Genomic DNA, 12,839 nt, shown 5'->3' with positions numbered 1-12,839 from the left:
GCTGTTTAAAGGGAAATTGGCAACAATGAGTTATTCTCAAACTCGATGGCTTAAGGGACACACTGCTAGACTTGCCTGTTTTCCACTTGTCTTCATGCAACAAGGAAAAGTGACTGAGTGGTGAAGAATTCAATCTGCATTTAACAAGTGGGTTTATTTTCTGGAGATGTTTTTCCTGGTGCATTCCTGATGTGGTGCTAACCGCTACTTGGGCATTAATATTTGTAATATGCTTGAGAGCTTCATAGTGATTCTGACTGTTTCTACTTGCACTGCTCTCCCTAATTCATGCCTAGCCAAAAATGTTTATATGGGGATAAGGAGATACTTTTACTGAGGAAAATGTAAGCTTAACTTTTTGAGAGACTGATTTAGAAAATTGCTAAGGAATGGTGTCTGCCCTGTGAAATATCAGATACGGATCTGGCTGGTAAATGTACGGATGGTTGTTACCTATTCATGTTAATGGCATTTGTATCCTCTGAATGCCATAAGTGGGAGAAAAAAATATGCTCACCGTGTGTAAGAAATCTCATCTATTACCACATAATATCATTTGAAAGAAACATGCCTGAATACAACCTGTTATATAAGGAGAATGAAAAAATACAGTGTAATTTAGGAAAGGTACAAGCTGGTAAATCAACAGTATCTATTTCCTTCTGTTTTGAATGACTAGCATTTCAAAAAAATACTGCTTGTTACCTCACCCAGATATCAGTGTCAGAGAAAGACTAAACCATTAAGGCTTACACAATATTTGGGGCTTTTTAAAATTCTTTCATTTTTTAATTTGTTCTGTACCTGCTGCAAAATTTCATAGACAGAAATTGCCTCTATCTGCATGGTTTTGTGATTTCCATAATCAATTAAATCCCATTGTTGCAATGAACATCTTTCAGGAAGACATCAATCTCCATCACTTCAGAGCTAGTCTCTTTTACCGCCTGTTCAATCACTGTGGCTCTTGAACAAAATATTCTGCCCACCTCTTGAAAATTCTGGGTCTAAAAGTGCTGATGTTAATGGCCAGTTTGAGCCTGCTCCTCCCTCTCTTATCAGTCCTTTGCCACTTTAGTGAATTGCAATCAGAACATTAGTATAAAGTTTATTTTTAAACTATTCTGGCTTCAAATAAAGCAGATACTCCGGATTTATAATAACTATAAGGAATTCCTTGAAGTCTTTCTGATAAATTATGTGCTTCAGTTAAATATGTTGTTACAGGCAGAAAGGGAACCACTCGTAGAACAATTACTCATATCTCAGATTTAGAGTGAAGTTTATTCAAGATCATTACAATTTTTTGCATCAGGAAGGCAAGTTAAGGGAGAGGTCAGTAATTACATTAAAATACATGCATACTAATCAAGTGAAAATGCTTACATGTGGAATTCAAAGAACCTTTGAAAGTAAGGTGTTAAACCGGAACAGAACTTTTAAGAAGAGCAAACTTAAAATTTCGTTTCAATTTAGACTTTAAAAAATGCTGAGTTCATCACATACATTATGCGTTGCTATTTCTGTTACTTAAGTTTTACTTTAAAATATTACAATATGAGCCTAAATGAATTAAAAATTAAATCAATTAACAGGAAAATGTTTTTTGCAAATATTTTAAATTTATAGTAGCTTGCAATAATAAAGGTGTGTTGTTTTTTCTTAACTGTGCTCTGACTGAATATAAGAAGTGGTGAATGCTTGAATGAGTGTGCATTGAAGCCTGCTAGGGATCATCATCAGAAAGTGCTGTGGATACTCTACATATTTAAATTATATGAGCATATAAAATGGTTAACCCTTCCCAGGAGGAGTATTCTCAGCCTGATAAAGGACACGAAAAACAAGACTGAACTGGAATATGCAACTCTTCGGGTAAAATTAATGCTAAATAAAATATTACTGTAAATTATTCCATGAGCTGAAAATTCAAGCGATATGTAGGAAATCAAAGTACGGTCTTTATTCATGTTCACTGTTCCACACTGCTTTGTGAAAATAGGGTTTCATGCTTGGTAAACTGTAAAGTGAAACTATTTGATACTGTGAAATTCAAAATTATATTTCTTGAATTTTCCTTTCATTACATTGAAATATAAATATATTTTGACTATATTCACACACACACACACACACACACATGCAAACCTGAACCACTTTTAAAATGTTTGGAATACTTTTTTTGGCTTCGTGTGAAAAAAACATGAATAAGTATGAAACTTTTTTTTTTTTTTAACTTTTGGAATTGAAATTGAACTGCAAATGCCTTTAATCATGCAGCAGTGCAGGCAAGCTTTTCATCCAGACTGATCTCAGCTTTGCTTGTAAGGCAATCAAGTCTTTGTGTGTTGCCACTTGACTAGAGATGAGCGTAAAGGTACTGGTCAGTTGTGAAGATGACCAATTTTTTAGGAATAAAAGCTGTAATACAGGGTTATTCCAGTTGCATATCTAGGGGGCTTTACTTGGATTATGATAGACAGAACCCAAACATCTTTCCTACATACAAGAAGCAAATAAAAATAATTTTTAAATAACATGAAAACACTCTACTAATTTTGCATAGTTAAATATATGAAAGTGAAGAATGAAAGGGAAGAGGTAAAATATATAGAAAAGAAAGAAATTATATGGTGCACATGTCTACATTAACCTGTCAGGCCTACGGTAGAATAACACTTCTTAGAGATAATTTGTCACAAGAATGCTGTGTTTTTTCATGTTATCAATTAAAATTAGTTTGCATTTTACTATTTGTTAATTACTGAAACGAAAGTAATGAGAGATCAAGTAGGCAGAGCCATTAGTACCACAAGACCTGAGTTCAGGTTTTATGACTCCTGCTTTTAATTTCTTAATTTCTAAAAGCTTTGCTTTCTCATAACGCTAAGTAATGCATGATCAGAATCCGTTCAATAAAACATGCTTATAGGAAAATTGAAGTGAAAACATGGTATTGCATTAAGCAGATTTGGATGAAGAAAATTTTACAACTTTTTTTTTTAAATTCCACAACGCCCTAGGCAAGCTTTACCTAAATTAGTGATAGATATAAATATAACATAGGGAAAAGTTCTTTTTTGCCCCCCAAAGTGAGTGAATGAAACTACTGTATGATGGGGAATTCAGGTTTGAATGTATTATCTATTTGTGAAGGTATCCTCTTCATTGGTAGTGGAATATTCCACTTTTAATGTTGTAGAGTGTATTTTTAATGATAAAAGGTTTGTTGATTATTATGGTGTTTATAAGCAGGTGATTTTTCAGCACCTGCTTTCTGTAGAGATTTGCAGTGAGAATGATTACTGTAGATTCACTTCAGCGTGGAACAACCTGATTGATGCTTTATCAAGGAGAACATAGAATCTCCTAATGGATTTAATAGTGTCTATTTCTTAGTGGAATTTCTTTTCATTTTCTTAAAACAACAGGAACATTACTGATTGTGTAACCTTATACCCTTTCTCAGGTCTCCTAGAAACCCTGAACAGAAGATCATTAAACGAGTGATTGCTCTTGAAGGAGACATTATCAAGTAAGTATTTTAAGCTTTAGTCTCTGAGTCTTTACAGGAATAGTGGAGCTTTTCAGAGGATTTTAAATCAGTATCCTAGACAACGAGAACTTTCTAGTATTTTCTTTCTATCTATTCTTAACAGGGATGTCAGCATTGTACCTGTCTCCTTTTTAATGAGAGGAGAAATGCTACACAAAACTGCTCACTCTCTCATGAAAGGTACATGGGTGCAAATAATGCTTGTTTCTTAGACTACCTTTGCCACATATCAAGGCAGGTAATTGTACAGCATTTTATTCAGCAATATTAAAGAGCTGTGATTTTTCATTTAGAGTCCATCTGCTGTTTCATACTGTGATTGGCAAATACAAGCAGGGTGGGTTTTTAGGGATTGTCTTCGCTGCAGTGTGGGAATCTGTAGGGAATGTGGTGGAACTGGTTTGGAATTAATTATTTTATCAGGGAAAAAAAATCATAGCAAGAGTAGACTCTAGTTTACTTCAAGACTTGGTTTACTCTGATGGATAGACCTTCCTACTGGGTCTGGGTGGAAATAAAATATTAATGGGTATACATCAGAAGGTTTTGTGGGAAGAATATTATTTTAATGAGAGTTCTTGTTTGAAAATGTTTCTTTTTCCAGGTACAGAATAGAATTGGCATAGAGCTGGGAGGTAAATCCCTAGTTTCCCACACTAAGATATGAATGACCCTGGAAGCTCTCAGGCAATATGGCAGATTGAGGCTCAGTTCATTTAGATCATGATTCTTGCTCTGGTGTAGTGAATATTTGAGAAGTACTTGACAGCTGCAGTTCAGATCAAGGACTTGCATGTGTTCTCAACGAACCCTAGTTAATAGCAGCACTAGTGGGCATTTGGGCTCTATGGAATATACCTGTGTATATTTTTTTCACCCTTGCAGCTGGTATAATTTCTGTTTTATTGAAAAATACAGAATCATCTCAGTTTGAGAAATGGAAATGAATTCTGGCATCTCTGTTGAAGCAAAATATCTGAAATAACAGACACTAAGAAGTTAATTTGATGTTCAAAAATTATGGACATCTACAGTTAAAATTAGCTATCACTTTAAATAACTAAGAATGCAGGAGTAGTGTATGCTACTGAGTGATGCCTTTTATCGACATTTGTCCTTAAGGGGATACTTATTCCTTGATACATTTGATATTAGTGCTGTAGTTCATATAAGCTGTAAGTATTCATATTTCAGTATTCCTCATTCATTTCTGTAGCAATGTCAGAAAGAAAGAACAATATAAGTCAACTTTGAATGTTACTTTTCACTGTTCTATATTATTAACATATTTGATTTTTTGAAACGGAATGTAGTTTTTGATAATGCAAAAAGCATTTAATAACTTAAAATCCGGCTGTAGGAAATCAAGTATGCTGTACATCGAAATGCCTTAAGACTCTGAACTTTTCAACAGAAAAGTTCAATAGAAATAGTTTCAATAGAAATAGTTGCAATAGAAAAGTTCACCTTCTGTGGGTGTTCCTGACTAAATGGACAAAGGTATGGGGTATAATAACTGTGAGATTGTGTGCAGAATACTGATGAGCCTGTGGGTTGGTGAATCAGTCATGCACACAGGAGACTGCGATAATTCTCATTTGTCTTTGGTAAAACACATTGGATTAATTTACTAATAGAAATATTAATCTCAGTAATTCAGATGTGCTTTTTTTTTTCTATTTGAATACATGATAATTATCCCACAGCTTTCTGCTTTAACTGTGGAAACTAGTTTTTAGCAAAAGATAAATTATTGATCTACTTTAACTTGTTAAGTTTTTATTACATATTATTATCCCTTAATTGTGTATGTGTAGAAAATGTAAGTAATAGTTGTCACTTTCCATAGCACTAGGGTAAAGCAAAAGCTTAATTAATAGCATATGACAGAAAAGCTTGCAAGATCTTTCTAAAATATGTATTATTTTTGTAAAGACACTGCAAGTAGGTGTGGACTAGGATATTTGTGACTGAAATGGACAACTGGTAACTGAAAGCATGTATAGAAAACATAAATAGAATCTTTTGACTCCTACTTGATGTCTGAAGACAGTCTTTATTGCAAACCAAAAAGAATTGGGTTTGATATATTGAGATTTTATGTCTATACATTTTTATATATTGAATTATACATGATCAAGATAAAATGGTGCTCTGAATGTAATTAAAAGTAACATGGATCACATATGAAAAAGTATCTGGAAGTACGGCACTTTTACCTATTGTTGTTTCTTTTTTGGTATGGGTGAAATGTGACGTGTAACTAATATATACTGACCTTAGAGGAAAATTTGAACATCTTCATTCCTAATATCAAATCTTTGTAATGGCGTATGTATACCTGTATACTAAAAAACCCACTTCCTTAAACCTTTCACTGCTCTATTGATCAATCAGAATTCCTTCTTGCTGAGAACATATCCAGGTTCACCAGAGAAGAGTTGTTTCAGTTCCAGGCTACAGAAAAATGGGAATCATCACTTAGATATGGTGGGGTTCTAGCACTTATGGGGCTGTTTTGGGTACATTGGTTTTGCAGAGAGGTGGTGGTTATACAGACTGGTGTTGTATTGGACATTTTATCGAAAGGTGAGTGCAATGTGCAGTCTGTTGCTCTGCAAATTTTGCTTGGTGTCATGTAACAGAATCAATACACCTTTTCAATGGTGAGTCTTCCAGTCTTCTCTTGTGAAGAGAAATTTATGAATAATTGTGGGTTGGAAGGTATTTTTGTTTAGTGCTCCATGAGACAGGTGACAGACAATATGGTCTATGAATCTGCAGTTATGGTTTTGTAGATGAATGAATTATTTTCACTCAGTCTATTTGGGTGCCTGATTAAGGATAGTTTGTCACAAGAATGTTGTGTTTTCTCATGTTATCAATTAAAATAAGTTAGTTAGCAGTTTAGTATTTGTTAATTACTAAAAGTAATGAAAGATCAAATAGGACTTGAGTTCAGATTTTGTGACTCCGTGGCAGAAAAATCCTGTTTTTTCTGTTCTTAATTTCCAAAAACATTAAATAAGATGAAAATTGTGAAATTTTGTAAATAGTAATGACTGACTTCTAGTTTTTGAAGAGGAATATGTGAGAGAGATCAATAATAGTCCATTTTTATTGTTCATTTTGTATTTTTCAGGTAGTCACACATTAGGGAATACATAGTATTTCTTCACCTTTTGAAATATGCTTTTAGGACTGAAAAATGCTACAAATACACTGAATAAAAATTCTGGCATTTAAATTTTCTGGTTTTGTTTCCAGTCTAGATGTTAGTCCAGGCAAAATGAGTTTGGTAGTGTCTTGTAAATCCCTGGAAGCATGTAGTACAAACCTGTAGCAGATAATTTAATTTGAACATGCTAGTAAAATTTCCTCCTCAAAAGAATTTAAGGAATAAGCAGAAAATCACTATTTAGCCCTTAAAAATGAATCTATAGGTCAGCTTGCAATGTAGACAATATTGCAAAATGTAGTTCCCATAGATCAGGTTTTGTTTTGTCTTCCGTAGATTCACGGGAGAATTGACTTTAAGTAGGAAATCATTACAATGGTTCCTGAAAACTGTTTAATGATAATTCTTCCAAAGGAGGCTTTATTTTTTAAAGTCAATATAATCTAATTTGTTAAAAATTAATGTTGGTATTATAACACACTTTGAATAACTTGAAATTAAACTTATTAAAGCTCATTTATCTTAAGTGTTCTAGTGGAAATTCAAAAACCTATAGTAATATCTCACAGATGAGTTATGGTGTGCTTTCAGTAACACATACAAATGAAGGTTTATGTGAAGTAAACCAAAACTGGGATTAAACTAATAACATTGAAAATTAAGTCTGTTTGGTGAGTTGCTGAACTAATTTGTTTTCCTTCTGTCTGTCACATCTGAACAGGTCTGCGGGAGCTTGGTGTGCCAATTCTGTTTCTTTCATATAACTGCTTTTTAATACTGTGCCTTGTTTAAGAATGATTTGTGAGCCCATAGAAAAACTGATTTTAAAAGTTTTGTCCAGGGATATTGTTGGGCTATTTAAGAATAAATGTTCTAAGGACTGAATGTTTCAGCAGAGTGACATTGCATTTAGGCGTTGCATCTTGCAAAACTGCTTTGAAGAAATCAGTAAGGAAATATTCATTGTTTATCAAAGCACAGCAATGCAGAGATAAATCATTACATTATTAGGCTGTAGGTCTAAACCAAGCCTCAGTAACTTTTCAACTTCTACTGCAAGTTCCATCATTAAATTGCAGAAACTATTGCCACAGAATGTTAGAAATTATGAGATAATAAGGGGTTTGGAAGATGAATAGAGAATTAATAAAAATAAAGCCCATCAGCAAATATTAAATGCAGCAACTGCAGTATGATCTCATGTTCTCCTGTTGCCAAGTTCATGCAAGCTGTTATATTTCTTCCAGTCAAAGATCCCATACTGCCTTAAAATATAACCAGAATCTGGTCATTCTGTCCACTTGTTGGAGAACACTTTCGGCTTCAAACAAATTGTTCGCTGCTCCATGCAAGTGTTTGGTCGCCTTGTTTTTCCTCAGAGAGTAGGTGTCGTCCAGTATAATTTCAGTATAAAAAAGACAAACAAAAGTTTTCTTACTGTAGTTTTCTTACTGTACTTTTCTTACTGTAGTTTTCACTGAACCAGCCCAATTTCATCAGACAGTTGTGGCTGCAATTTTTTTTCACTGAGGACCAAGGTTGTCTGTCCAACAGAACAGCTGTCTTCATACAGAGACTTTACTAATTAATAGCAATTTCTGTTAGATTATACCAAAAACTTGCTGCCTGCCTCTAGGAAGCAGAATAGCATTCATAAAAATTCAGACTTTGCCAGTGTTGTGGCACAAGAATGTCTATGGGTCACATCTTCAGGGCAGCCACCTGGCAGGAATTGCATCCAGTCCTTTCCCATTTAATCACACAGAAGTAATTTTACGTTCACTGGTGCTGTAGTAAGTCTCCTCCATTCCCCTGCCCCTTCCCTGACCACCCTGACATACACACAAAGATCTTTGGTAACTGTTCTGAGGTATTGGTGATGTGGTAAGGTACTGCTTGCAGTGGCTGAAAGTAGGAATACAAAAAATGGATTATCAGTAAAAGATATCAAGACTAGGACTCACGAGTTGATCATGTTACAGAGAGTATGTTTTTGTCTGTCTCCTATTCTCTTCTTTCTCAAAGTCCAATGTCTCTGTCCTTGCGTTGTGAGTAGAGATCTCTAAGTGTGGGAACCCAAAAGAGTTTTCGTGGGACTGACAGAAATGAGAATTTATTGTACTCTACACAGACACAGCCCTGTTCTCAGAAATTACAAATTTTGGAACATTTTCTTTCTGACTAATTGCAGTCTTCATATTGTTCTGTCTTTGTATTCCAAAATGTTTTTATTTTGTGGCCATATGCACAAAATTCACATCTCACAGGATTTATGCAGTTTATTTTGCACTACTTACTATTAGGTAATGATTTGATTTTTTTAAGCCAATGAAAGCTTTCATAGGTTCCAGCTGTACTGCTCTGTCATGACTCTTCAGCATTGATCATATCCTTGCAAGTCTCCTAAATAGAGTTTCCATTGATCTATTTTGGTTCCATTTACATATGCAAAGTTCTTGCATGACTGGGCTCCATTTCTGTAAATGCAAATGATGGGAATGTATATCAGTACAACATCTTTGAGCTATAAAAACACTCAAACCTGGGATGAAGATTTTATGTGTCTATAATGGATTTTTAAGGTTCTGTAGATCTTTAGGCCCTGTAATGAAGGTCTGCAAAGCTGGATTTCAAAAATTTTGCATTCTTCTCACTCATTGTAATATATGGAGAATGCTTTTGCTTTGCATTGTATTTCTTTTGCCTAATAAGACAACCAAAGGAAGGTGCATGAACAGACAGAAAGAATAAGAATGGAAAGTTGAGTATCAGGAAAAATTGTATATATGTGCTGTCTTTTCAGAAAATACAGGGTAAAATAATTTTCATAAAGGTAAAAAATAGAAAAATGCAAGAAATTAAAAGCCATAATTTTCCAGACTAATTTTTTTTGCTTTTTTCACAATGAAAAATGTGAGTTTAGATATATATAGATGCATTTACTCATTCCTCCATTCAGTAAGGTCTTCAGTCCTTTAACATCCATAACATTTTAAAGACATATTTTTTTCTTAAGAGTACAGGTATCAGCAGTAAGATTGATAAAAGACCATGTCTCATTAATACCAATAACATTTTCCTGATATTTCATTTGGCTTCATTGTTTTCAAAATTCAGTGCTGGAACAGTGACAATGTAATTTGATTTGGTGAAATAGTACAGGGTTTTCAGTGTTAGTTTATAGAAAAATGAAACAATGTATCCTATTACCTCTGAAGTAAGGAAGTTTGATTTTGACAACACTAAGAGATAATAAAAGTGAGACCATCAGTAACACTAGTTTCCACAGAGCTGCTATTCAGACTAACCCTACTACTAAAAATTGAGTATGCAATTGAAATTGCAGTGTGTACTCAGCTGCTCTCTATTAGCGTGTATCTGAACCAAGACACAAATGACAGTTGCATCTACAGGAGGGAGAAAGGTTTTCTAATTATTTCTTTCTTCCTTTTTTTTTTTTTTTGTTTGTTTGTTTAATTAGGGAAGCAGCATTCTAAAATGCAAAAAAGCAGCGTCTCTTTTAAGATTGCATATCTGTGAGCACTGTGCCTAACATGTCTCAGTAGTGCTCAAAGGCTATTTTAATCTGCCAGAGTAATAAACAGTGGGGAAGTTTTTTAAATGCTCTGTAGGCACCTTGTAGTAACATTTATTGTGGTTTTCAATAAATCGCTGTAGTTATGCAGCGTGTCATTGTGAAGTATACTCCGGTATAAGCAGAAGTGTATCTGCAGACACTTACTGCCAGCATCAGCTGTAGCTGTGTGAAGTACCATTCTAACTTGTGCTAATATATATTAGAGAACTAAGAGAAAAGAGGCAGACAAGCACTTTATGTCTTTAGCATTGAAAACTACACAAATGGGGAACAGAAATCTGGGAGAGGAGTTGGGAAAAGTACTGTTGAAGTATCATGGCTGCACTTACACCAGCACCCTAGAGTATGTAACTTTTGCTGTTTTATCCCTCCATTGGTCAGTTGTGAAGTTCTGTGCAGTGAAAGTATCCAGCAGAGTTTACTTCTGACTGGCTTCCATGTGCTGGACACTGAGTAGGGACCAATACAAGAATGGATAATGCTACTAACAGGCAGGTCTTTATTTTCTATGAACTTATTTCTAGGATATTAATGCATTTTGATGGGAACAGGGCTGTAATACACACAAATGCTGTTTTAGGAAACAAAAAACCACCATTGTAACATAGACCACACATAGACTTCAGTGTCTGGTTTTGGGCAGGAAAGACATTGATAATCTAGAACAAGCTCAGCAGAGGGTCTCAAGCCCTCAAGCTGGTCAGGGGCTGCAGCACTTGCCCTGTCAGCAGAGGCTAGGCAAATGGGACTTGTTCAGCATAGATAAGAGGAGGCTTTGGGGTCACCTAACAGCAAGCCCCCAGTACCTATGGGGAGGTTAGCAAGAGGGTGGAGCCAGGCATAGTGGTCCAATGAGAATGACTTGAAACAAGAGAGGTTCAGACTACTCAGAAGAAGAATTTTCTCCATGAAAATGGTCAGATAGTGGTGCAGTTGCCAGAGAATCTGTGGTCTCCATCCTCACGTGTGTTCAAGACCTGGCTGAATAAAGCCCTCAACAACCTCAGTAACACTGGTTTGGGCAGGAGATTGAACTAAATACCTCCTGAGGGCCCTTCCGATCTGAACTATCCTTTAATTCTATGACATCAAATACTAATTTTTAAATATGTTGCATCACATTTAGAGGACTGTTAGAAGCTTAAACAAATGCCATGTATTCATCTCACTTAGGAGAGCATGTCTTTTGTAGGCATTTTTCTTTAAAGAAACACATATGATTTCTGTTTCTTGAAGCTAATTTGCCAAGACATCAGATGGTTAGAAAAGACATGCATACAAGTATAATCATCTCAATGGGAAGCACAGTTGGTTGTCTATGAAGATATTAAAAAAGTGAGCAGCAAGTGTATGAAATGCACTAACTTTTACAAAATCCAGTAATTAATAAAATGCTTTCATGTATTTTAATTTTCACAAATAATTTTCTTTTTTGCTTTCTAAGCTATGCATACAAATGTCATTGGTTGTCTGAAATTTGGCACTGAAGCCCATACTTAGTCATTGAATACAGGGTGTGTTTAGTAAAAATTGTCTTTATCCTGAGCAATTTTAGGACTTCACCTTCTCAACATTTACATGTTTGTTAATTGGTTTTTAGACAGAAACAGTTGAGCTCCATTTTAAAGTTGGTGCTCTTCTAAATGTATTACATTAAAAACTCAGTGTGACAAGCAAATCAGGGATAGGAGGAAGGAAATAGTATTAAACCCATTTTATAGAAGAGGAACTCAAGGTGAAAGAAGTTGCAGGCTTATGCTCCTATAAGAAGTTTGCAGAACAGCCATTAACTGAACTTCCTGAGTTCCTCATCCCAGAAAATGAAAAATAAATTCATGTATTTGTCAGCAGCAGATTTTTCTAGGTAATTCATTCACTTTCCTCGTGTATATTGAAAGGACAATTTTTATTGATGCTTGAACAGTACTGGGATCAGGGATATTTTTATGGTTGAAAATTGAAGGAAAACATGCTGGAACAGAAGAGTTTACTCTGAATAATGTAAATAAATCTTACTGCTTCTTTCATTTTACAGCAGTGTGAAAGTCCTCTCTCTTACTATAATATATTCAGGGTGCTGAACTCAGCCAGTAGCATGGTGAAAGTGTTGTATTCACCTACCATTAGTGAATAGAAAACTATTTCTCAAACTCAACTCGATATGGGGTTACTTTGTTATCTGCATCATTACCCTGGCTTCAAAATCCCAAATGATGACTTTTTTTGTTTGGTTGTTTTTTTGTGGGGTTTTTGTTTGTGCATTTTTTGGTGTGGTTTTGGGATTTTTTGGTGGGTTTTTTTTTTTTTTTTTTTTTTCCTGAATTCCTTTGCCTATTTTGAATGAAGAATTAAGCAGGATTCTGTTGGTTTCAAATCAAGTAATGGTCGGGTAACTGCAAGTGGTTGACTTGGTGGTTTTTAAAAGATATTGTTTTTCTCTGCTCCTGTTCCATTTCTACACTTACACACACTTCCCTCCTTCATGCCATCCCCCAAAACTTGTGATA

At 34.8% G+C, this 12,839-nt stretch overlaps 1 protein-coding gene across 6 annotated transcripts in view; it reads left to right on the top strand.

Moving 5' to 3' along the window:
* IMMP2L (inner mitochondrial membrane peptidase subunit 2) overlaps positions 1–12,839 on the top strand; it is a 462,983-nt gene that overhangs the window by 307,213 nt on the left and 142,931 nt on the right. For all 6 annotated transcript variants that reach the window (XM_065694205.1, XM_065694272.1, XM_065694444.1 and 3 more), the window contains one exon: positions 3,470–3,535. In XM_065694205.1, coding sequence (XP_065550277.1) covers positions 3,470–3,535 — 66 coding nt within the window. The remainder of the gene's footprint in view (positions 1–3,469; positions 3,536–12,839) is intronic.

This window comes from Lathamus discolor, chromosome 1 (genome assembly GCF_037157495.1).
Source record: "Lathamus discolor isolate bLatDis1 chromosome 1, bLatDis1.hap1, whole genome shotgun sequence".
Taxonomy (NCBI): Eukaryota; Metazoa; Chordata; class Aves; order Psittaciformes; family Psittacidae; genus Lathamus; species Lathamus discolor.
This window is presented reverse-complemented; position numbering and strand designations above follow the sequence as displayed.